At 36.1% G+C, this 26,176-nt stretch overlaps 1 protein-coding gene across 1 annotated transcript in view; it reads right to left on the bottom strand.

The window, feature by feature from the left end:
- Positions 1 to 912: 912 nt before the first annotated feature.
- Positions 913 to 26,176, bottom strand: part of SCML2 (Scm polycomb group protein like 2) — a 101,777-nt gene continuing 76,513 nt past the window's right edge. The window contains exons 7-13 of the mRNA XM_029930266.1: positions 19,993 to 20,204; positions 14,713 to 14,833; positions 12,130 to 12,333; positions 11,224 to 11,406; positions 5,887 to 6,000; positions 4,779 to 5,030; positions 913 to 1,164 (exon numbers count right to left, since the gene is read on the bottom strand). Of these exons, the coding sequence (XP_029786126.1) occupies positions 965 to 1,164; positions 4,779 to 5,030; positions 5,887 to 6,000; positions 11,224 to 11,406; positions 12,130 to 12,333; positions 14,713 to 14,833; positions 19,993 to 20,204 (1,286 nt within the window). The 3' untranslated portion in view covers positions 913 to 964. The remainder of the gene's footprint in view (positions 1,165 to 4,778; positions 5,031 to 5,886; positions 6,001 to 11,223; positions 11,407 to 12,129; positions 12,334 to 14,712; positions 14,834 to 19,992; positions 20,205 to 26,176) is intronic.

A 26,176-nucleotide genomic window follows, 5' to 3' on the forward strand; every position in this document is an offset into this window, starting at 1 on the left:
AGGGAAAGAGAGTTGGGGAGAGAGAGGGATGCAAAACTTGAGAGACTACTTAATACTGAGAATGAACTGAGAGTTGAAGGGGAAGGGGGAGGGGGGAAAAGAGGTGGTGGTGATGGAGGAGGACACTTGTGGGGAAGAGCACTGGGTGTTGTATGGAAACCAATTTGACAATAAACTATTCAAAAATAATAATAAATAAATAAATAAATACTGGGCGTTGAATAAATTAAATACTACATATTCATGACAAAAAGTAGATAACTATGAATTGTAGAAAACAAATTTCAGACGGTCATTAACTTTCTTAAAAAGGCTGAGGAGTATGTTGGCATCAATGCAAACTATAAACCTGCTACATATACAGTGTTTTCTTTATGTTGAAAGCTAATTAGTTGTCTGAAGCTAATTAAATGCTAAAACTACTGATTTTCTTAGAATACTGAAAAGGACGTAAGATATTTGGTCACTGACTTCTCAGAAAAGACTATATACATTACTTAAGAGATATACAAGGGATCCTCCTAAAATTTCTTTATTTCCTTTGTTAACCAATTTATGTCACAGAACCGTATTATTTGGGATTAATGAGCTCCTATTTAAAATAAAACTGCATTTAATCTTACAGGTGCTGGGCTCAATGGGCATCATCCACAAGGAAGATACCCTGTCACAGCTTGTGGTTACCCCCTCCTACTCACGGTCCTGGAGGAGAGGGGAGGAGGGTCCCTGTGGGAGAAGACATCTGAGAGTGGCCATGCTGAACCATCTTCTCTTGAGAACTTGAAGACTTGCAGTACTTGAGGTGCTTGAGTACCCGTTTAAAGCACAGATCCAGCATCTACCATTTAAGAATCTAATTTTGGGCCAAGTAATCTTTCTCACATATGGAAAAAAATCAGTTGATAGGGTTCCCCCACCATCCACATTAATCAGCATCCATCCAACTGAAGGGCTTGCACAGAGGTCATTGAAAGGCATTACGGCAGGAAAACCGGATCAAAAGATACATTACATGTTGCCTGAAGAGGTCGGCGAGGGGGCCTGATATCTGAGGATCTTTATGTTTCATAAACTGTATCACTTCATCCACAGACCAGGTTGAAGGGTCCTTAGAGAAGCCTTGTTTCAGGACACTGGGGTCAGGTACAGCTATATAACTTGGAGCTTCAATGGGGGGGAAAAAAGACAAATCATACTTGACCTGAACATTATCCTGAAAGAAGAGATGTTAGGAAGAGAGAAATGGTCTCTGATTCTTGGAACCTTCCACTAAGTACCCCAGCAAGGACCCAGGCCTCCAAGGGTAGAATCCAGTGAAAGCCTAGAGATGACCTGAGGATGGCTACCCAAAAGTACCCCATCTGACCTCCCCCCAAAACAAAAGCAGCTTCAGAATTTCCCCTAGTTTCAAAAACAATAAAACAGACCGAGGAATCTGAGGCCTTATTGGCCACAGGCAAAGACAGCAAAAGATCCATTGCTAGGGTTAAATTGGGTTAATTTAAGTCAACCTATTACTCTCTTTAAGTATTTCAATGAATTTCTCTCAATCTCTCTCCTCTTAAATTCTTTTTTAATGTTTTATTTATTTTTGAGAGAGAGAGAGACAGCATAAGCAGGGGAGAGTCAGAAAGAGAGGGAGACACAGAATCTGAAGACAGGCTCCAGGCTCTGAGCTAGGTATCAGCACAGAGCCTGATGCGGGGCTCGAACCCACAGACCGTGAGATCATGACCTGAACTGCACCCGGATGCTCAACTGACTGAGCCACCCAGGCACCCCTCTCTCTCTCCTCTTAGTATGTCTAGATTAGGTTTCTCTTACCAGCTAAATACAATGGCAAGTCTCTAGATTTCATTTTATAATTGCTTAAATTTATTCATTTTAATCCATGAATTTCAATAACCCCATTATCTTTGAGAACCAAATTAGTTTTTACTGAATCTCTCCCATGTATTCAATACGAACATTTTTAGCATCACTTTACTCTTTAAATTCCCATCTTTTAAGGGTTAAATGCTTATCTGAATCTTGAAGAAAAGAGGATTATTTTCGGATTGGCTAGGTCAGATGTAACTTTAACATTATATTGAATACCTCTCTCAAGTTTAATTGCATATTAATAGATATTCTGGTTCAATGTTTATAGGTCAAAAAAAGGAATAATTGAGACACAGAATACATTAAGCACTCATACCTCAAAAAGTTTTAGGTGTGCTGTTCACCAGGTTGTGCTGTAATTTCTTTGTGTCCAGACAAGTATTTACTCAACCAGAGCACTTGACTCTCTAAAGTTTAGTGTGTGACAGAAATGAGTTTTGTAATTTGCTAGGAAGATCTGTTTCTTTAAACAAGGACCGTCAACACAAATTTGTTTTGTTTTGTTTGGTATGAATTAACCAAAGATATATCCTTTCTCTCCTATCTGGGCTCCAGCCATTTTGGGGGCATTTTGATATTTACCCAGGTAAAGGGCAAAGAAAAACAGAAGATAAAAGAAATCACAATAGAAAGTTTTTTTAAATGTGTAGCTCAAAAGTATATTTGTTTTCTCTTTCACTATTTTAACTTCAATGTGAAACAAAACCCTTTACTAAAATATATCCTCCCTTCCACTTGTCAGAGATATAAATTTTGGTCCTATCTACCAAGAAATGTTGCTGGGCTTTTTCAACCCAAATGAAAATGATGGTGTATAGACCATACCATGCCTAAGGCATTTTGACAATTTAGACAGAAAAGTCTTCTCCTTTAGCTCAAGAAAGACTCAATTTGAGATTAAAAAGTTACTGGCAAAGCTAATCAAGCTTATCATATTTCTAAATTAACTTTTTTGTGGGATTTCTGGTTTATGTCATCAAAATCTGATATACTTAGGTCTCAAATAACATGTAACTAGTTTTATAGATTACTACAGAAAAACTACAGGCAAAAATATAATTTGTGGTATAAAGCTATAATTTTATGTTAAAACAACTGTAAGATCATCATTTTTAATCCATTATGGAAAAATAATTTAATTGGGCCTGTATCTTCAAAATAATCAGATAAGTTGCAAACATTAGTGTCATTCTCAATAATTACATGAAATAAACGAACTATGTGAAAAATAGTCAAAGTCCACTCATGCATTTTTTTTTCCTGAATGGCTTTGTCTTACGTACACTAAATGTTTCTGAAATAAATAAAATGAAAGTTATTTGATTTTATCCACAACAATGTTATTGGATTTCCTTCCTAAAATAAAAATAAGCAATTTATTTCATTCAAATAATGGGGCAGGGCAGAGAGCTGTGAGAGCATCACCGGCAGCCAGGGTAAGTAACAGTTCCCATACCTTAAAGAAGATAATAGTAATGACACCTCTAGACAGTTTTTTACTGAAATGCTTACCTATTCTCTGGAGATGGAAGCATCCCAGAAGTTAAGCGTACAGCCTACAGCCTAGAGACAGGCTGCTTGGATTTAAGGACTGACCCAGCCCCTTTCTAGCTGGGGACCTTAGTCAAGTGACTTCTCAGATTTCTCATAGGAAAATGTTTATAGGCACATACATCTCAAGGAATTGTTGTAAGGATGTACTGTATAAGACTATGTAAAATATTATGTGCCCAGTACATGTTAGATAGTGATGAAGACAATGCTGATTTCTATTATTAATGACAGAAAATTACTAGTAAGTAATGTTATTACTATTAGTCTTTTCACTCCTGGAAGACCAGAAACTAGCCTTCCCAACCCCCAATACAGGTAGGCTACTTTGGTATGATAGTGTTAGGCATACATTTGAAAGTGAGATATTCGGCATCAGAGGTAACTTTTTATAGCCTTTTACGGAGAAGGCCTATCTTCAAAAGCTCGTATTTTATGAAAATACCTAAAATGACAGGTATGTTATCCCTTTATTGAATAAACATCTATTGTCAGACTCCTTGCAAACGTCACTCTGAAGGCAGAGGCAATCTACATGGGCTGGGAGATGGAAGGGGACGACATGAAATATGTCATAGTGCATGCAGTGCAGTTGCCCATAGATAATATCCATGATGAAAAGTAGTCGAGTTAGATAGTTCCTACTGACTTTACTGCTCACCTTGCCTAGACGTCTAACAGGATAAAAAGGATTAAACACTTACTCTTACCTTCACTCCACCTCACCCTACTTAGTGCTTAAAATGGTAAAGGGTAGCTATCTTTGCACATGAAGAACTTTCTGGCTCTTTCCAAATGGCAAGAGGATGCTGCTGTGTTTACACATATTAAAAACTCCTGGTAGGTCTGAGGGAGTAACTGAAGGTGTGGAGAATGGGGAAATGGCTGCAGCAACAGAATACGAGGCCAGATCTGGGAGTCACACACAGTCTAGGGCCAGGAAAGCTCTCTTTTGACCTTCCTTTGACAACGAAGAGAGTACATCAAAAAGGAGAGGGAGTGCGTCATTCCAGGCCTCAGAGTCATAGGAAGTTTGTTTGAGTCCAGACTGTACCCAATGAAATGATAAATTACAATGGAACCATTAATAAGAACCATGAATCTAAGAAGTTTCTATGAGAGACATGGTTGGTGATCCAGATTCCCAAAGATAGTTCTATGCTGCCATGAGGATCAGAGCCATCTGTAGGGGCCTGATTCTGACAGTGACAGAAACAGGGAGGACTCGAACTCCTCAATTTTGGCACTTTCTCCAATGTGACACACTCTCAGGGGATATTTTTGGGCATGGAAAACTTAGAGAAAAGAAACACACTGGTTTGAGAATCAGTGTTTTTTAAATATACCTTCACTTTTCTTCTGCATTTGGAATTTAACTTCATATTGACTGCTCTTGGTAGATTTAGTTCCCACCAGTGCTGAACTTGAGGTGCCTGACACACTTGGAGAAAAATCCCCAGAGACTGCAGTATGAATGCTTATAGGATTTCTGCTGTCAGGATTTAAAGAACTTCCTTGATTTAGTGGTGGGCTTTTGGAATCTTCAGGAAGCTTCTCTTCCTTGGGCATGCCATTTCCTTCAGAAGACAATGATTCTTCTAAAAGAAAAGAAAGACAAAAGCAATTATCTCCAGTAGATTTATAGCTTAAATACTATTCAAAGGTCAAAAGATCTTGTCATCTTCAACAATTCACTTAAGCTATGCTATACTGAACCACAAACCCCTAATACAAAGTACATGGTCATCCCCTTCTTGGCATTCACAGTAATGGACTCTGTCTTAAAATCCAAATTGATTCCATGACATCACCTATGTTTCTCATGGCAATTGTCCCCTGCCAGTCTTGCCGCAAAGGCTGTGAACACCTCACTAAAGCATTCATTTTTAGAAAAGCAGTTCTTCACAACTATTTGTTATAATATAACCACACAGTTGGCTTCTAACATTTGCTTACTACTTGGGCACTTAAAACTTTCACTGGAGGGGCACCTGTGTGGCTCAGTTAGGCATCTGACTCTTGATTTCAGCTCAGATCATGATCTCATGGTTCGAGAGGTTGAGCTCCATGCGAGGCTCTGTGTTGACAGCATGTAGCCTGCTTGGGATTCTCTCTCCCTGCCCCTCCCTCTCTCACACTCACTCTCTCTCAAAAATAAAAAAAATATTAAAAAAGCAACTTTCACTGGAGAAAGGTACTAGGTTTTTCTAATCTCCTTTTATGAGCTTTCAGCAACAAAGGTGAATGGAAAATGTTACTCTATTTTTTTTTAATCTGAGGAGAAATGACAACTGTGCACTTCTGAAGGGAATGAAACACTCAACAAAACTGCCAAAGCAGCAGCCTGATTGCTAAACTGATTTGAGCAAATACATACCCCCACCCAAGAGCATACAGTAAGTGGCAGTAGAGTGGCTTTTCTTCGCACTCCTAGGATGTATAAATACTATTTACCTGTAGAAGCATGCACCTTTGTTTTGGGGAACTTAGGTGACACAGGAACAACATAAGGTAAAGGTTCCTGAGAAGGCCGTTTGGGGCTTTTCTTTTCTCTTATGTCTTCTTTTACTGTTTTTAAAAAAAAGGTGTCTGTTATAACTAATTAACATTCCTCAAGCGTTTTCAGATCAGCATATAACACTTCAGTTTCCAATCATCTGCCTATTATAACTTCATCAATAATTTATCAATTACCTGTTTATGAATAATGTGTGTTCATTTCATCCCATTATATGTTTCATTGGCATCATATTCAAGAGCTAAAAGCATTGAGCTAAAAGCATTATGTCTAGGCATTATTTATTCTAGGGTCATCACATCTCTCTAAATACTTCAGGAAGCAGTGAAGAAATTATTGAAGAATTAATGAAGAAATTATCAATTATACGGTATCGAAAGGCCTGGGAAAATTGTTTTCATGAACAAAAAAAGTTAAGAATTCAGAAAAGGAGAAGACAGAGTACAATGGATGTCCCATTTCACATGCAACAATCATGGCCTAGAACTACCCTTAATATACTCTACAGCTTATTATTAAACCAAATGCATTTCTACCTAAAGGACTACTCTTTAAGGCATGATCCTGAAAGGAATGACATCTCAAATTATCAATTATACTCTAAATATCAATCAATATCTTAATTTAACCCCCAACTAAAAGGAAAAATTAAGTATAATCTAAAAAGTCTGATAATAGAACTTGAGTGAGAAGAAATATTATGATAAGAAAGTACCAAAGTAAAACCTTATCTGGTTCAAAAGGGCTGAGGGCCAGGGCATGCTTCTTAAGATTACCTGATAAGCAACCTTCAGCAATCTGGTTACTGATTGATTACTGAAGAGTCTTAGCTCTTATCACTTGATTTTATTTTTAATCATGGACTACAAAATGACACAAAACATATTTCAGTGAATGACAAATATTTCTAAAAACAGGATGTTTAAATTCTTATAAAGTTAATAATTGACTCTTTTCATACCCATTATTAAATGGATACAGAATATTCAAATACTAACATTGATTTCTATAGATGATTATTTATCTCATATTCTTAGCAAGATCAAAGAGTCTTTACTCATCTTTTACTTGTAATATTCTAATGCTTAATGAAAAGCTTATGAAGTTGGCATATGGCCTACTATCTGGGGCTAACAAAACATAAAAATGGGTCTTAATTTCTGTTTCTGGATATCATAGAAATAACCTCAGGCATGAAATTATTCCTGCAGAGGTAACTAGAAAAAGCCAGATAATGTACAAAGAAATTGAAAAGTCATCATAGAGAGGCACTTCCAGGATGACTGATTAAGGACCTCCAAAAATCCATTTCTTCATAAAAATAATAAAGACACTGGCAAAATTATCTTTTCCAAAAACCCTGGACATGAAGGCTTACAACAATTGAAAAAGCATTTATTCAAGAAAAAAATGGCTGAATGTCAGAAAGAACAGTAAATTCTGTGCCATTTTAGCTTCCCTAACATCATCCCCTTCACTCAGTTTTGCAGCAGCTCTGTAAACCAACAGGTTCACAACTACTGCAGCTATGAAAACCAGCAGCCTAGTAGTCACTGGAGGCAGCACAATGGGTTTGGAGCTCTCAAAAGGCCCTGTCCCCAGAGAACAGTCACTATTTGACCAATCTTGAAGCTCAATGAAAAGCGCTGATCTCAGGGCTTGTTTCATTTGAATAACCTAAATCAAAGCCTGCTCTGTATAACAGCCCTACCTCCAAGACATTGGTCAAAAACAAAACAAAACACCCCACAGAAGCAATTATTTAACAACTCAGCTGCCAGAGCCAGCCAGCATTGCCAGTTAGGGCTCACAAGAAGGTGACCAAAACGCTTAAAAAAAAAAAAACCCTGGAGAATAAAATGTTCATTAAGAGAGTTTGAAAAGCATGGAGATATTCCTGGGACTCTAGAAGGCCATATACATGTGCAAGGCTGCACGTATGCCCAGGAGAGACCTTAATCTTTCATGTCTTCCTAACCTTGAGGCTCTGCACAAAGTAGATTTATAAACTGCCTCCTGGAATGTTCAAGGTAAATTCCAACATATACACAGAACTACGTGGCAAAGGATGGGAAAAAGACCAGTTGCAGGCATTTATGGAAATCCCTGTCCAACCATTTGCTGAACACTAAGCTAAATGAGCAGAATTCAGTGACTACATATAACAATGAGCCCAGGAACTCATTAAGTTAGTCCAGTAAAGTCACTATACAAACACACCAGCAACAACAAACCCTGGGGTAGGGGAGAAAGGCTGATTTTCAGAGTTACTGCTTTATCCCAATTTTATATGCCTAGTTTTCAACTAAAAATTAGGAGACATATAGAGAAACAGAAAAGTATGGCACACACAAATAGGGGGAAAATATGTCGGTAGAAACTGGCTCTGAGGAAGCCCAGATACTGGACTTAGTATACAAGGACTTTAAATCAGCTATTTTATTTATGTTCAAAGAACTAAAAAAATAATAATAACAATAGTAATAATAATATGTACAAAACTAAAGGACAATATGAGAACAATGTCTCACTAAATAGAGACAATCAATATAAAAATTACAAAAAAGAATGAAATTGAAATTTATGACTTGAAAAGTACTATAGATGAAACAAAAAATTTACTAGAGGAGCTCAACAGCAGATTTGAACTAGCACAAGAAAGAATCAGCAAATTTAAAGAATGGTCAATTGAGATTATATAGTCTAAGGAAGAGAAAGAAAAAAGAATGAGGAAAAATGAACAAATCCCAGAGACCTATGGGATACCATCAAGGACACCAAAACACACATAATGAGAGAGTTTCAGAAGGAGAGGTGACAGAGAGAAAAGGACAGAAAGAACATTTGAAAAAATAGTGGCAAATATTTCCCACATTTGATGAAAAACATTGATCCAAATATCCAAAAACTTCAACAATCTCCAACTAGGAAAAATTCAAAGATATCCACGCCTAGAAAAAACACAAACTATCAAAAGTAAAAAAAACAAAGAGAATCTCAAAATCAACAAGAGAAAAGCAAGTTATCACACACAAGGGATCTTCAGTAAGATTTACAACTGCCTTCACGAACTTTATCAGGAACTAAAGAGGCTAGCAGGAAGTGGGATGACATTCAAATTGACAAAAAGACAGTCAACTAAGAATTCGACATACAGCAAAAGTAACCTTTAAAAAATGACAGAGAAATGAGAAATTCCTCACAAACAAAAAGTGAGAAAATTCCTCACTTAAACAGCTTACCCTACAAGAAATGAAATGACATTCAAAAGCAACTCAAATCCACATTAAAAAAACCAGAGTACCAGTAAATATATTAGTGTTCATAACTCTTTTCTTCTCCTTCTTCCCTTAAAAAAACTAGGGGCACCTAGATAGATGAGTAAGTAGAGCATGCAACTCTTGACCTCAGTGTCATGAGTTCTACTTAAAAATATGGTAATTAAAAAAAATGAAAAAATAATTACAAAATTGTATTTGAGGGCTTATAATATATAAAATATAATTTGGCAATAAAAGAACAAAGAAGGGGGCAGGAAACACAGCTGTAGTGGAGCAAAGTTTTTGTATAATATTAAAACTAAACTGGTATTAATCCAAACTAGATTGTTTTAAATTAAGATGTTAATTGTAATCCCCAAGGCAACTACCAAGAAAATAACTCCCGGACAGAAAACAAAAAAAAAAACCAGAACTCAATAAATTTACTAAAAGGAACAAGGGAATTAAGATGGCATACAAGAAACCATCTATTTCAAACAACAACAAAAAAAGAAAGTAGTTGAGGAAAAGACAAAAAGAAACCTAAGACATACAGAAAACAAATAATAAAATTGTGGATGTAAGTCCTACCTTATGAATGAATAAAAAAATAAATAAATCCTACCTTATCAGTAATTATATTAACTGTACATGAGATAAATACTCTAATAAAAAATATCAGATTAGCAGAATGGATTAAAAAAATGTTCCAGTTACATATACTTCCAATGAACAATCCAAAAATTAGGGAAATAATTTACATTTACAATAGTGTTAAGAAGAATAAAATGTTTCAGGAAGAATTGTCAAAAGAAGTGCCAGATGACCTTTCTGAAAACTACCAAATACTGTTGAAATTAAGTAAGACCTAAATAAACAGACATCCCATGTTCATGCAGTAGAAGACTCAGTATTATTAGAGGGCAATAATCCCTAAAATGATCTCCAGATTCAATATAGTCTCTATTAAATTCTCAGCTGGTTTCTTTGCAGAAATTGACAAGCTGATCGCTTAAATTCATAAGGAAACCCAGACTTGCCTAAATGATCTTGAAAAAGAAAAACAAAGTTGGAAAACTCATACTTCCCAATCTCAAAACTTACTACAAAAAGCTATGGTAACCAAGACAGTGTGGTACTGTCATGAGGATTGACATACAGATCAATGAAATACAAAGTCCAGAAATAAATCCATACATTTTGACAAGGGTGCAAAGACAAGTCAATAGGGAAAGAGTAGTCTTTCAACAAATGGTGCTGGGACAACTAGATATCCCCATGTGGAAGAATGAAACTGGACCCCTACCTCACTGTATATAGAAAAATTAATTCAAACTAAATCAGTAACTTAAATATAACAGCTAAATCTATAAAATTCTTAGGAGTAAAACTTTGTGAACTTTTACTAAGGAGTATTTTCTTAGGTATGACACCAAAAGTAAAAGAAACAAAAGAAAAAATAGATAAAATGGACTTCACTGAAATTAAAAAGTTTTGTGCTTCAAAGGACACCATCAAGAAAGTGAAAGGACAAATATATGCAAAGTATATTTCTGATATGGAACTTGTATCCAGAATATATAAAGACTCTTTATATATAACAAATACAATATAATATATACCAGGAACAAATATATTTTATTTCTATGTAATTAAAAAACAAAGAACCCAATTAAAAATAGACAAAGGATTTAAACAGACATTTCTCCAAAGATCACAAATCGCCAGTAAGTACATGAAAAGATGCTAAACAATCTCAGCCATTAGGGAAATGCAAATCAAACCATGGGATACTTTTCAGGTTTTGATTCTCAAGTTCATTATGAATATAAGAATTTATTTTCTCGTTTTGAATGAACAAAAACAACTATATATTATATATGTCTAACTCGTTCCTTGTGGCTACTCTGAGGAGGACACAAGGAAAAACTGAATTACACAAGATTCTCAAGTTAATTATAAAATGTAATATAAATATAGAAGCACAGTATAAAATTTTACATTTTCTCTCACCTGGTACACTTTTATCAAGCTCTGTAGGACTCTTACTATTACCTCTGTAAGAGCTAAAAGGCTGGCTACTCAAAAGGTTATCACACTGCATGCTGTGGCACAAGGTCTCAAGAAAGCGAAGAGCAAATGATGCACTATTCACTGGAGGGAGCTGGACAGAATGAGTTTCCCCATCAAAGGAGGCTATTGGGGGGAAAAGAGGCATCAGTTACATTACAGAAAGGTGAAAACTACAACAGCAATAAAAGCCATCAATTTAGGGAATGTATTATAAATGTAATTTGTACTTTTTGTAATGTATAAAAGAATAATCTTAAATTATAAAGTTCTTCTCATTCAAACATAAGAGCCAGTATTGGCAAAAGCATTCTCATTTAAAAATATTCATAAGGCGAACAACAATAATAGCAGCAGCCACCCAATGATCTATAACAACACTTCCTGCTATTCCAAGCCTTCTGTGAGTATAAATGTAGTATCTGCTCAGACGATCATGAAAGCCAGCTGTATCTTATCTCCTAAGCACTTCTTGAATCACATTTTAATTCAGAGCTTCTTATAGATTAATCTGTTCTCTAAAAACATTAAAATATATTATCAACCAAGGAATTTTGTCTATAGTGAACTTAATGAAGCATGTAAAAAAATCTTTTACCTCAATTTACAGGATGACTCTGACATTATTTGTCTATTTTGAACATAAAGTTAAACTTTTTAAACAAAAGATGTCTATAAATATGTAACTATTAGAAATATTCTACTATACCAATATAAGTATGCCAATATTATAAATAGCTCATAGACTACAAGTATTATAAAATAATCTATATATTATAAATCCTTGCCTTCTCAAAACCTAAAATCAAATTTGGAAGAAAAGCTGAATAAAGGATTAGATGAGCATACCAGTTATCACTTCTCCTCCACGATGATCTGGCTTAAGAAATCCAAAAACAGTCTTACTTTGAAAGGCACAATTCACACAGGCCTGCACAGTCCTCTGGAGGACCACATTCACTGGGCCTGGACCAAAGTGGTCAGGCAGTTGCTGGATTTTCTTCTGATCCAGGTGAGGACCACAGTCTCCATGTTTGTTTACATAGACACAGACTTGAGAAAACAGGTGTATACAAAAATAACAGATTGGTTAAAAGCAACATAAACACTACATAATTAATTACTATATCTCACTAACCACACTTCAAAGAGAATCCAAATATAGTTAATATCAATGATCATTTCTCCTACCTAAAAACACATATGTAAGTATCTTTTCACACTTTGTATAAATATATTAAATCTAAAAAGAAATACTCTAAATGCTTATTCAATTTTCTAGAATTTTGCCTAAACTTATTATAATAAAAACTATCCAAGGTTTAGTAGCATCATAAAACAATTCTTCACACATTCCCACATCACATAAAATGGTATGAAAATATTTTCACCTTTTAACTGTACACACAGTATAAGAATTTTCTTTCAAAATTGGTCACAACTCCTTCTTAGACTGAAGTTATTTTAAATCACCAACACTGAACCTTCATTATATTTTCTAAAGTAACCAAATCATTTAAGATATATGCCACACAGTAAGTTCTAATGACCGAAAGTCATTTTTTTCATTAACTTAAGGAAAATAAAAATGGTCTTTATATACATGCCAAGGTTCACTGAAGAAAATCCAAAAATAAGTCCTTTCCTTAGTATAAGGAGGAAAAATAATATAGTACATTATATTATACCATAGTATAATATAAGCATATGATTTATATTTTAAAAATATTTATTTATTTTGAGAGAGAAAGAATGTGAGTGGGGGGTGGGGCAGAGAGAGGGAGACAGAGAATCCCAAGCAGGCTCTGTTCTGTCAGCACAAAGCCCAACATCTCACAGATTGTGAGATCATGACCTGAGCTGAAATCAAGAATAAGAGGTTTAGGGGCGCCTGGGCGGCTCAGTCTGTTAAGCGTCCGGCTTTGGCTCAGGTCATGATCTCACAGTTCGTGGGTTCGAGCCCCGCGTCAGGTTCTGTGCTGACAGCTAGCTCAGAGCCTGCCTATCTCCCTCTCTCCCCCTCTCCCCCTCTCCCTCTCTCTCAAAAATAAATTAAAAAAAAAAAAAGAATAAGAGGTTTAACCTACTGAGTCACCCAGGTGCCCCAAGCATATGAATGAGAAGCTAGTCATCTATAATCACTCAAATGTCGTTTCCATGACAGTTCTTCAATGGGAATCAGTAAATATAAATCAACATACAATGATACAATATGAGGGCCCCCTAAATTAAGAAGCACATTATTTTCATTCATCACTTAATTTACACTGCTCAATTTTATATACAGTCTATACTCAGTACAATAAACACCCGTTAATTTCACTTTCACTATTTTGAAATATATGATAATTCAACTCTGTGGCAACAGCCAGAGGGAGGATGGACCCTCTTCACAGAAATGAAACAGCTATTAAAAACATAACCCATGGTGGAGCACCTTGGTGGCTCAGTCAGTTAAGTGCCCTGACTTCGGCTCAGGTCATGATCTCATGGTTGGTGAGTTCAAGCCCCACACTGGGCTCTCTGCTGACAGCTCAGAGCCTGGAGCCTGCTTCGGATTTTGTGTCTCCCTCTCTCTCTGTCCCCGCCCCACATGCATGTATGCTCTCCCTCTCTCTCAAAAATAAATAAACATTATAAAAAAAATCTTAAGCCATGGTGCTGATAGCAAGGACAAAATCCTACTGAATACAAGTGAAGTTAAACAAAGATTTCAATGTTTTATCTCCTTTGCATTATACTCATTTAGTCTTTCCTGCTACTGCATTAAAAATCAGAAATAATAAACTGAGTATGTTATAATAATCTTTTATTAGATGATCTTATCCATTTCAAAAATAATATCTTTTTAGTGAGTCAAGTAAAATTGGGATAAAAGTCAACAGAACAGAAAAATATAAGGGAGATAAAGATCTTGGAGAAAAATAGTACAGGCTTTAAAAAATAGGAAGGGAATAAGAAAACATACAAGAGATGACAAATAAAAGGAGATAGTTCAGTCTAGGTCTGTGTCATTTCATACTCTTCACATTACAGAGAATAACTTAAAGTCATCATGGCCCTTGACAGGCAAGGATCCATCGAGATTTTAAAGGCATTTTAAAAAGATTTGAGGTAACTTTAAAATTATATACAAGACAAAAAGACACTGTGAAATAAAGGAAAACAAAAATAGATTTGACAATGATGTAATTTTGTAAATACTTTAAGAGTACTGAATTTTCAAGTGATTTGTGTATTTAAACAGTTTTTCCTTAACATCAAAATGAATAACCAGAACTTAAAAATACTTTAATATGAAAAATGCTAAAAAAAGTGTATTATCAGCACCTTGTTTTCCTCTTATTTTATTCCTCAAACTTCAAAGACACTATAATAACACAAAATAAAAGAATTAGTAATTTTATACTCTTTAAAAAAATACTAATTTACCTGTAGACATCACTATTTTAGATGTTCCAGGAGTGGCATCCCTATTAGAAGCACGATGAGCTCTGATCAAAGAATTTATAGAAGCTGAAGATGTAGAACACAAAACAGGAAAAAATTTTTCCTGTAAAAAAAAGGGCAAAGTATACATTATACATTTTTAAAAATTCCTAAATAAGGAGGTCAAAAAATTATCAGCATCACTGGATCACAAATGATCAGCTGTCAGAAGTCCTTCGGGTTGGAAACCCCTGTGTGTGTCACAAGCTATAGTAGTTTCCAAACTGTGCTCTCAGAAGGGCCCATGAACTGGTCAGGTAGGAGAGGAAGGAACCAACAGGCTGGGATTCCCAGGGTTACCCCTCCTCCAACTAGTCACACCTTAGCCAAAATAGTTCACTCTATAAAACTTGTTTTATTTTCTGAGGTTCACTGTACAACAATTTTTTTCACACCACTAAAGAAAAGTCTGTAAATCCAATCCAGCAATACATTAAATGGGGTGGAGGACCTCAACAAAGCAGAGGACAGAGTTTGTCTTTACAAAGTAGTCACTTATCTGATTTTTACTGTATCTAGCCTGCACTTCTTCATATTATATGTGATAATTTAAAAAAATTACAAGTGGCTTGCTAAAGTCCATATAAAATTATACCAATTATATTTGGCAAAAAACCAAATGCCTTCTGGACACTGTTAAATATAACTCGCATTCTGTTTATTTTGTTATCAATTCTTGGAGTTTTCCTGGAGCTACCTTCAAATATGGCTCTCCAATGTCAGAGAAGGGGCTCTCATACCTAGAAAAGGTAATAATAATAGGATATTTGTGTTTTATTTTTTAATGTTTACTTATTTTTGAGAGAGGGTACAAGCAAGGGAGGGGCAGAGAGAGAAGACACAGAATTCAAAGCAGGCTCCATGCTCTAAGCTGTCAGCACGGAGCCCATAAACTCAGGAACCATGGGCCCTGACCTGAGCCAAAGGCAGACGCTTAACCAACTGAGCCACCCAGGTGCCCCTAATAGAGGATATTTTAAGAGCAGGGACAAGGGAGGATAAAATAAGAACAATATTCAATATTGTTGGGCTTTCCTTATTTGTTTAAATTAATAACTGCCATTGGGGTTCTCTGTATTCCAGTAAATCATGTTATTTTTAACTACTGAATTATAATTACTGTGTTGATATACTCTTGTTCTTTCAGTATTTAAAAAATCTGAAATCTGAATCCTATGACTTAAGACTTAACCAAGATAGTATGCTTGCATTAGCAATTTATATTGAATAAAGGTACATTTATTTGAAAAATGTGCTTCTATACCACTAGAATCCTTAAAGAGGAAGTATGTGTGGAGAGTGGATGAAGTAAAGAGTAATTCACACTCTAATTCAAAGACTTCCTAAATAATTAAACTATGACATGACAGTACTGAAACAAAGATATAGGTAACCACATGGGAATCTTCACCTTTTCACAATGAAATAATAAAGCCAGAGAAAACAGTGAATTAAAATTCTTCCTTTGAGGGGTGCCTGGGTGGCTCATTCAGTTAAGTGTGTACACTCTTGATTTCGCATCAGGTTATAATCTCACGGTTCTTTAGATCAAGTCCTGTATCGAGCTCTGTGCTGACAGCATGGAGCCTGCTTGGGATTCTCTCTCTCCCTTCCCCCTGCCCATGTGAATGCATTCTCTCTCTCTCTCTCTCAAAATAAATAAATATACTTAAAAAATTATTTTTAATAAAATTCTTCCTTTGAAACAAAAAATACCTTACAATCAAAAAAACTATAGAATCTATCCCTCACCCCACCCTACCACACCATAATATAAACAGTATTTTCAAAAACACCTTTTCAAAACTGTCAAATTAGAGCTAAAATTATTTTAAAATAAAGGCGTAAAGAGAAACTTTATGTAGTTTTACCCACATCATTATACCAACTAATCATAAAAACATTTTTCAGCAGCTAGAAAATACATACATTCAAAATATGCACCGATGACACCCTTGATACATTTTAATTTTTAAAATGCATTTAAAATAAAATATCATTTCTGGGGGTGCCTGGCTGAGGGTCACGTGACTCTTGATCTCGAAGTCATGAGTTTCAGCCCCATGATGGATGGAATATACTTAATGTAAAAAAAACTATTTCTCTTTAAATAGCACAATTTTCCTTAATTTTATGCAATTCATTTTGAATTTAAAAAATTAAATCTGCTAATGATTTACATTAGAATAATCTCCTTATTTGATTTTTTCAATACTGATGATTTCCTATTTGAAATATATTCACACTTATTGACTTTTTATTTAAAAATTCTGAATGCCATAGGTCTAACAGGAGAGACCTGGCAGGGGACCATTGGGAGAGGAAGGGGGAAAGAGAGCGGGGAAGAGTGAGGGACACAGATCAAGGGAGACTACTGAATACTGGAGACGAACCATGGACTGAAGGGGGAGGGGGGGAGGGGGTGATGGTCATGGGGGGGGGCACTTGTGGGGAGAAGCACTGGGTGTTATATGGAAACTAATTTGACAAACTATTATAAAAAAATAATTTTAATTCAAAAAAAATAAAAAAAATAAAAATTCGGAATGCTTTTTGAAATAAAAATAACAGTATTAATTTAAGCATTTTATTTTATTTTAAAGTTTTTATTTATTTGAGAGTGAGAGAGAGAGAGAGAGGCAAGCAGAGAGAAAAGGAGAGAGAGAGAGAGAGGCAAGCAGAGAGAAAAGGAGAGAGAGAGAGAGAGAGAGAGAGAGAGAGAGAGAGAGAGAGACAGACAGACACCCAACCAGGCTCCACACTGTCAGCATGAGCCCAATGCAGGGCTCGAACTCACAAACTGTGAGAACATGATCTGAGCAGAAATCAAGAATCAGACACTCAAATGACTGAGCCACCCAGGTGCCCCAATTTAAGAATTTTAAAACCAAAATGGTATTGTCATTTTGCTCCATACTGCAAATATTAGTTGAAAGAAAAAAAATGTACAGACAGATAGATATAGATATAGATATCAGATGGCTGAACTCAGAAATGTTCAATGCTGTATTTTAGTTCTAATCAATCTAGGAAGATTCTATGTCTTCATATTAAAAGTATATCACTTGTACAACAGATATATTTGGGTCTTTTTAAAATCCATTTTTATAATCTGTCTCTTAAATGGACAGGTTACTCCACTAACTTTTTTTTAAAGTTTATTTTGTGTGTGTGTGTGTGTGTGTGTGTGTGTGTGTGTGTGAGAGAGAGAGAGAGAGAGAGAGAGAGAGAGAGAGAGAGAGAGAGAGCGAGAGCAAGCACACATGTGCTGGGGATGGGCACAGAGAGAGAATCTCCAGCAGACTCTACACTGATGGTGTGGAGGCTCAAACTCAGGAACAGAGACATCATGACCTGAGCCAAAATCAAGAGTAGGATGCTAAGCCAACCAAGCTACCCAGGTGCCCCAAGTCCACTAACTTTTAAAGTAATTATTAATATGTTTAGGTCTGAGTGTACTTTAGTATTCCTTTTCTATTTGTCTCATATGTGTTTTAATCCTCTATCCCTCTTTTTTTTTTTTTTTGGTTATCTGAATATTCCTTAGAATTCCATTTTAGTTCTCCTGTTGGCTTTTTAGCTATACTTCTCTGCATTTGTGTTTTTACAATATGCCCTGAGGATTATAATGTATAATCTAATAGTTAATATTGTACTACTTAACATAAAATGTTGAAACCTTGCACTCAAAACCTTTATACTGTGTTACATGTATTACATCATTTATGTATTGATGTTATGTAATGATGTATTACATCGTGCTATATGTATTACATTACCTCACAAGTCCATATTATAATTATTGCTTTAGTCACATTATAAAGAAATAAGGGGGCGGTGCCTGGGGGGCTCAGTTGGTTAAGCATCTGACTTCAGTTCAGGTCATGATATCACCATTCATGAGTATGAGCCCCATGTCAGCACAGAGCCTGGAGCCTGCTTCACATTGTGTCTCCCTCTCCCTCTTTCCCTCTCCCACTTGCACTCTGTATCTCTCTCTCTCAAAAATAACATAAAACATTTAAAAAATAAATTAAGAGGAAAAAAGCAAAACACAGAGTTATTTGCATTCACCCAGAGATCAACTTCCTTCAGCATTTCTTATAGTGCTTGTCTGCCGGTGATAAATTCTCTAAGTATGTTTTTATCTAAAAATATCTTTAGTTCACCTTCACTCCTGAAGAGCATTTTTGCTGGATATAGAATTTCATGTAACACTTTTACCTCCTTGTGTACTCCCCTGAACCACACAGTGTGTCTACTTCCATTCACCGTCCAGTATCTTCAAGTAGCTGTTTTTCTCTATTATTTCCAGGTCTTGAAGTTTTTATTTTGTCTATTATTTCCAGGTTCTAAAGTTGTTTTCTTTGGGGGAGTCAGTTAGATGAGATGGGACTCTAGCATCATTGAATTTACCACTTTGATTCCCCCTTCCACCTGCTTTACTGAGGTATAATTTATGTACAGTAAAATTCACTTCACTTTTTCTTTTAATTTTTAACGTTTATTTATTTTTGATAGAGAGAAAGAGAGAGAGCGAGAGAGAGCAAGCACAAGTGGGGTAGGGACAGATAGAGAGGGAGACAAAATCCGAAGCAGGCTCCAGGCTCTGAGCTGTCAGCACAGAGCCTGATATGGGGCTGGAATCCAGAAACCACAAGATCATGATATGAGCTGAAGTCAGACTCTCAACTGACTGAGACAACCAGGCACCCCAAAATTCACTTCACTTTTAAAGTATACTGAGTTTTAAATAAACTATCCTGAACATAAATATACCCACACAGTATTTTCAATGTGGTTTTGAAAAAGTCTAAATTATTCAAAGTTTTAAGTTTACCCAAGAAAAGAAATACCAGGGCCTTCTGGGTGGCTCAGTCAGTTGAGCAGCCCAACTCTTGACTTTGATTCAGGTCATGGTCTCATGGTTCATGGGATTGGGCCCCACACTGGGCTCTGTGCTGACATGTGGATCCTGCTTTCTTTTCTCCCACCCTGTCCTTCTTATATGCGCACACACACTGATCTCTCTCTCTCAAAATGAATTAATAAACATTAAAAAATAAATAAATACCAATCTTGATGGCTATGTGGGCTTTAAAAAGCCTTATGTATAGTCTTTGTATAGTATATTCCTAAAGGGCCCCATCATACTCTTAGTAAATCCTAGACTGTATAATAAATAAATAACCAGAATACAAATCAGGAAATGGTACAACTAACCTTTAGGGGGGCTTTTTTCTTCCTTGGTGTGATATTTTTAGCAGCACTTCCCTTCTTAGGGACTAAAGTAGGTAGGGGTGGTTTAATCCGACCTGATTTCCTGATCTGCTGTGTTGGTAATATTATAGCAGTTTTCTGTGGAGACGGCATTAAATGTGGGCCCACTCTGGGAAGAGAAGACTGTGCTTTTGCTATATTCTTTGTAACAGGCACTGAAGGGAAAAAAACACAACACAAAAATAAAATTAAAGCAAATGACACAATTAAGGTACTGTCTTCTTCGGATTTAAGAAATTTAACTCAATCTTTAAAAATATTCCTAACATTATTCATTAAAAACCACTTATAATAAAAGTACCATTTACAATGAAGTTTTAGGTATTTAAGATTTCAGATTATTAGCAAGTAGTCAGAATTCTCCAAAAAAAAAAAAGAGAAGCATTTATAAGAGGAACCAGCACTTCAAACTTAGCACAGTGAAAATATCTAGCAATTTGCCTTTTGTCTACTTCTCCTGTTTTTAGTTCTTAGCACAGAAAAGAGTTTTCCCTCCAGAAAATACCATGCTAAAATATCTAACCACGCCATATACAGGAATCACTTTACCTATCAATATAGAAAAACATAGCAAAACAACTGTCAACTCCTAGTTCATCTTTCAGAGGCCAGCGGAATCCCCTGCACTTGATTTTTAATGGCCAAAGCACATTATGTTCCTATATGCAGGTCTAGGAATAATGTTTCGTATACTACAATATAGCTTCTACATTAATATTGTCATGGAAGGACCACTATCAAACCCAAGTGATTTGTATCTACTCATTACTTGGTAGCCCTATCTAGGCAGTTTTAGCATTTCAAATAAAGGTTACCTGCCAGTTTACTTATCTACACCCACAGTTAAATAAAAAGAGATGTTTTTAGTATTAATACTGCAATAATTTTATTATTACAAGAAACAGGAATTTTACATAGTAAGAAGTACTAATATCCAAAAACTTTAGATGAGGCGCCTGGGTGGCTCAGTTGGTTAAGCCTCCAACTTGGCTCATGTCATGATCTCGTGAGTTCGAGCCCCGCATCGGTCTCTGTGCTGACAGCTCAGAGCCTGGGGCCTGCTTCTGATTCTGTGTCTCCCTTTCTCTGCCCCTCCCCTTCTCATGCTCTATCAAAAATAAATTTTAAAAAAATTAAAAAATTTTTTAAAAACTTTAGAGGAAGAGGTGTATAAGTAAAACATTTATACATGTATGCAAAACTCAACTACTTCTATTTTGAGGGCTTCATTTTACAACTTGAAACTAATCTACTGCTTTGCTCCTCCCATACTCTAAGACCATGTACAAATCTGACCTTCTAGAAAGAACATATCTTCTCTGCAGCCTTTTTATCTACCTTCTAGCACTTGCCAGGTTAAGAGGAGGGAACAGCCTTCTCTCAGCTGCCAAGGCTAAGGGAAGACCATCTAACTGCCATCATCACTTTCTCCCTTTATCCCTACTTACACTAGTCTTCTTACCTCTTTACCATCATCTACCTCATATTCCATGCTCACTTCCACTTTCTTCAGTACCTCCAGTGACCTAATTCACATTATTTCTTCTTACACGGTCTCTCTGACCTCATCTTCAGGAATTTAAACATCATAATTCTATGGCACCTGGATGGCTCAGTCAGTTGAACATCTGACTCAGGTCATGATCTCTCAGTTTATGAGTTTTGAGCCCCATGATCTTGTGGTTCATGAGTTTGAGTCTCACACCAGGCTCTCTGCTATCAGTGCAGAGCCTGCTGTGGAGCCCACTTCAGATCTTCTGTCCCCCCATTCTCCCTGCCCCCCCATTCATGTGCACACAAGTATGCACACATGGTCTCTCTCAAAAGAAATAAACATTAAAAAAATAACAATTTTGATGCTTCATTGTTGTGACCTCATCACTGGAGAGTTCAGCTCCTTCCTAAAATGGTTATACTTAGTTATTTTTGGAACTCTTCTATCTGCAAAATAACCACTATGCTCCTTTCTTTACTTCCACCTTTCTCACCTGTCATCTTTGCTTCATACCAACTGACCACGCTTTTCATTCTCATGAGATCTAGCCATAAGCTCTCTCCATTTTCATCCAATTTGTTAGCTTTCTTCTGGCTTTTCTCCCTATCAACCTCCTGTCTATCTCCACCAATAACCCTCTAACTAGTATCCCTTACTTGATCACCCCTTGATCTTTGATCATGTCCACCATGTTAGCTCCCACCTCTGAGTCACAATATCACTTGCTTTCTCTGGTCTTGGGCTACTGAACAAGGATCAGCAATCTTTTTCTATATAGGGCCAGACAGTGACTATTTTAGGCTTTGAAGATCACATACAGTTTCTGTCACACATTCTTATTTGTTTGTTTGCTTGGTTTTCTTATATCTTTTATGAATACAAAAATCATTCTTAAATCTCAGGTTACATCAGCTGGATGTGCCTGGCCTTTGGGTTGTAGTCTGCCAACCTTGCTTTGGAACATTGAAATATTATTGATTTCTAGAAAATCCACACTCAACTCAATTGTGGTGTCACTGCTGCGACTCACTAATTTCCAAGTATGTTTCTACAGCAGGCATGTTTTTCCCTGTTAAAGCTTCCCATCTCCCTCACACCCTATTCCATTCAGCAAATGACCCTATCTTCTACTTGATGGGAAGAATGAAGAGTATTTTTTGGGACTAACCATAACCAGCCAATTTCTCCATCTTAAAAAAATTTTTTTAATGTCTTTTTTATTTTGAGAGACACAGCAGAGAGCGAGCAGGGGGAAGGGCAGAGAGAGAGGGAGATACAGAATCTGAAGCAGGCTCCAGGCTCTGAGCTGTCAGCACAGAGCCCAACACATGGGGCTCGAACCCATGAACTGTGAGATCATGACCTGAGCCGAAGCCTGACGCTTAACTGACTGAGCTACCCAGGCGCCCCCCATTTCTCCATCTTAAAACTCGTTTATTTTCATTCAATCATGTCCTAATATAACTATCTTCTTTGGTTCCTCTGGGACATTATGGTTTCAATGATCTCCTTTCTCTTCATAGTATTTAATCTCTGTTCTCCAACTCCTTTCTCTCTCTTACAACCCTCACGAATCCCTTATTTTGAAGATAGTACTCCTAGTTTCTGATATACTTTCAAGCCCATGCATGAATCTATTTCACTATCAAAATGCCAAGAAGAATCACCTATACTTGATACTTTAATTTCCTTATTATTCTGCTGTTTCCTCAGGCCCCTTTAATAAGCTTTTCTTCTCCCAAACATATTTTAAAGGAATTCTTTCCAAGGTCAGTAATGACACTCTCCTAGTTACTAAATCCAAATAAATCCTCAATGTCTTGACCAATCTATTCATCTCCACAGTTTTGGTCTCTACCTCCAAATACATGGCATGAAGAAAAGGAAACAGATTGGGCTTTGGACCTGAGTTTAAATTCTTGTGCCAGGGTGGTTTAAGACAGAACCCTGGAGAACAGAAGGTCCTAAAAAACATTTACTAAATGATTGAAAACTGTGTTTGTTTGTTTGTTTGATTTGGAGAGAATGAGCGCAAGTGTGTGTGAGCATGCAAATGGCAGAGGGGGCAGAGGAAGGGATAAAGAATCTTAAGCAGGCTCCATGGCTCAGCGCGGTGTCCAATGTGAGACTCAATCCCACAACCCTGGGATCATGACCAGAGCTGAAATCAAGAGTTCAATGCTCAACTAGCTGTGCCACCCAAGTGCCCTGAATGAATGAGAACTATTTTCAACCTGCAAGCCAATGTTATAGCTCTAAAACCAGTACATTCTACACATGTCACTAAGTTGTAACATATACAACAGTAACTTGGGGGAACAAGGCAAATGTAATGAAATCATTATTTCAGAATTTTGGCATTTAAAAATTTTATATTTGGCATTTGAAGTTAAGAAATCTTGAGACACAGATATTTGTGCTACAGCTCCAAATATTCCCTAAAATATAATATTCTATTACAGTAAGATCTCCTTAATTCATGTATGAGCAAAATAAGAAAAAAGTATTATAAAAAATTTATGAATGAAAATAAATGTTCACTTTAGAAAGCAAATTTCTCAAAGGCAAAAACGGTTTTATTGCCATATCCCCAGTACCTAGAACAAAACAGTAAACTAATTTAACTAAAGAGGAAAGAGTAGTCATTCAATATATTAGACATCAAAATTAAACTATATACATTATACATTACATGTATCTATTATCTCTCTTCCAAAGAGCAATCATATAACATATACACCATGCTGAAACTCTGTTTAAAGCATTATTTCCAATAGAAAATAGATTTGTTTAAATAATGTTAAAACTATATATAGCACACACACGTGCGCGCGCGCACACACACACACACACACACACAAACACAACTATATATAGCCCTAAAACTATGTGTTCATAGTGGCCACAAAGTGAATAAAAACCTTTTTGAAAAAAGTATTTGAACTATATAGAAAGATATACTAACCATATTTAATAAAATTTTTATGTGAATACCTCACAAAACATACTTGTCCTTCAGCTTAACTTCAGATATAACCTATAATTTCAGGTAAGAAAAATGTCCAGGAGATGAGAAGTTAGTGAATTGTGGAAATGCAAAAGAAATGAGTAAATCTTAGGAAACAGAGGAAGTAAATAAAGTCAACAGGAAGCCTAGAAGCCTGGAACAAGGGAAAGAGAAGAAAGGAGATAGATGCCAATATTTATCAGCTACCCATTATAGGCTAGGCACTTTAATATGCATTATCTCATTTGATCCACCCAAACTTCCTGAGATAGGTACCATTTCCCTACTTTATATGTGAGGAAACTTAGGCTCTGTTAGGTGAGGTAACTTAGCCAAGATGTGTCTTAACAGAGTTTGGTCTCCCAAGTGCCTGCTTTTTCTAATATGCTACCTTGCTGTCTTCAAACCAAAAAAAGCTATTAAGTTTACTCCCCTGAATCAAACTGCACGGGTTTTTAAAAAAGGGTGGGGGCACAAAAGACAACTTTGTGAATTCCTATGTGATATTTTACTAGAGTCAGTAGGTGCTCTCTGACAGAAGGATTCTTAGGTTTTTAAAAACCCAGATGTGGAGGCATACTCAGAAAGAGAAAACATAAACAAGTAAGTACAAACAAAAACACACTGGTAAAACTTTTCATGTCTGGGGATTTAACCTTATTTAATATTTATTTCCAAATAGTACTCATTAAATATACATTTCTGCTGACACATGAAGACATTTTATTATTGAAAGATAGTGCTTGCCTTCTCTGAATTGTGAAAAAAACAGTTGCACACATAATTACCAGAGAAAAAGAAATACGCATAGAAATGAACAGCAACCCCCTATTTCCAGCTACTGTTCCACATGTACTAGTCTAGCTTACACTTGGCTGACTTGAACAGAAACTAAAATGGATTAGAGTTATAAATTAATATGTATCTTGCTTTCAATCTAAAAAGATTTAAAAGGTATCGTTGCTTAGTGTTCTCCAAATTTTCCATCCACTGTTTATTTACTCAATACTTAATGTGTACTTTTTACCAGTCTCGGCAATTTTGGAGATCCAGAAGAAATAAATATGGTCCCAGTCATATAGTTCATGTTTCCTATAAGTGTATTTGTATATCCATAAAATTCTTATCTCCTTAGTAGATAGATGATATATGATTTCCTTCTCCTCAAATAAACTGAATGGTAAATATGCAGCCATATGACAAGAAGAGGAGAAATTAGTATAAAAAGAGATTCCTGGAATATGAGGCAAATAATAAACAAAGTCAAATTCTGAACAGCCAAAACAGAAAAGCAAGCTATGAAACCATAGTAAAGTGAAGTAAGTAAAGTAAAAAAGTAAAAAAGAAAAAATAGGTCATTGTAAACATTTGACTTTGGAACCTTTCTCGGATTTAGAAATTCTTTGCAAGTCATCCTCCTTATTCTTAAAACTGCGCAACTAAACTATCATTTATACTAAAATCTTTCAAGGGGCACCTAGGTGGCTCAGTCGAGCATCCAACTTCGGCTCAGGTCATTATCTCGCATGTTGTGAGTTCGAGCTACTCATCAGGCTTGCTGCTATCAGCACATAGCCTGCTTCAGATCTTCTGTCCCACCTATATTCACACTCTTTCTCTCAAAA

This window comes from Suricata suricatta, chromosome X (assembly GCF_006229205.1).
Source record: "Suricata suricatta isolate VVHF042 chromosome X, meerkat_22Aug2017_6uvM2_HiC, whole genome shotgun sequence".
NCBI classification, from domain to species: Eukaryota; Metazoa; Chordata; class Mammalia; order Carnivora; family Herpestidae; genus Suricata; species Suricata suricatta.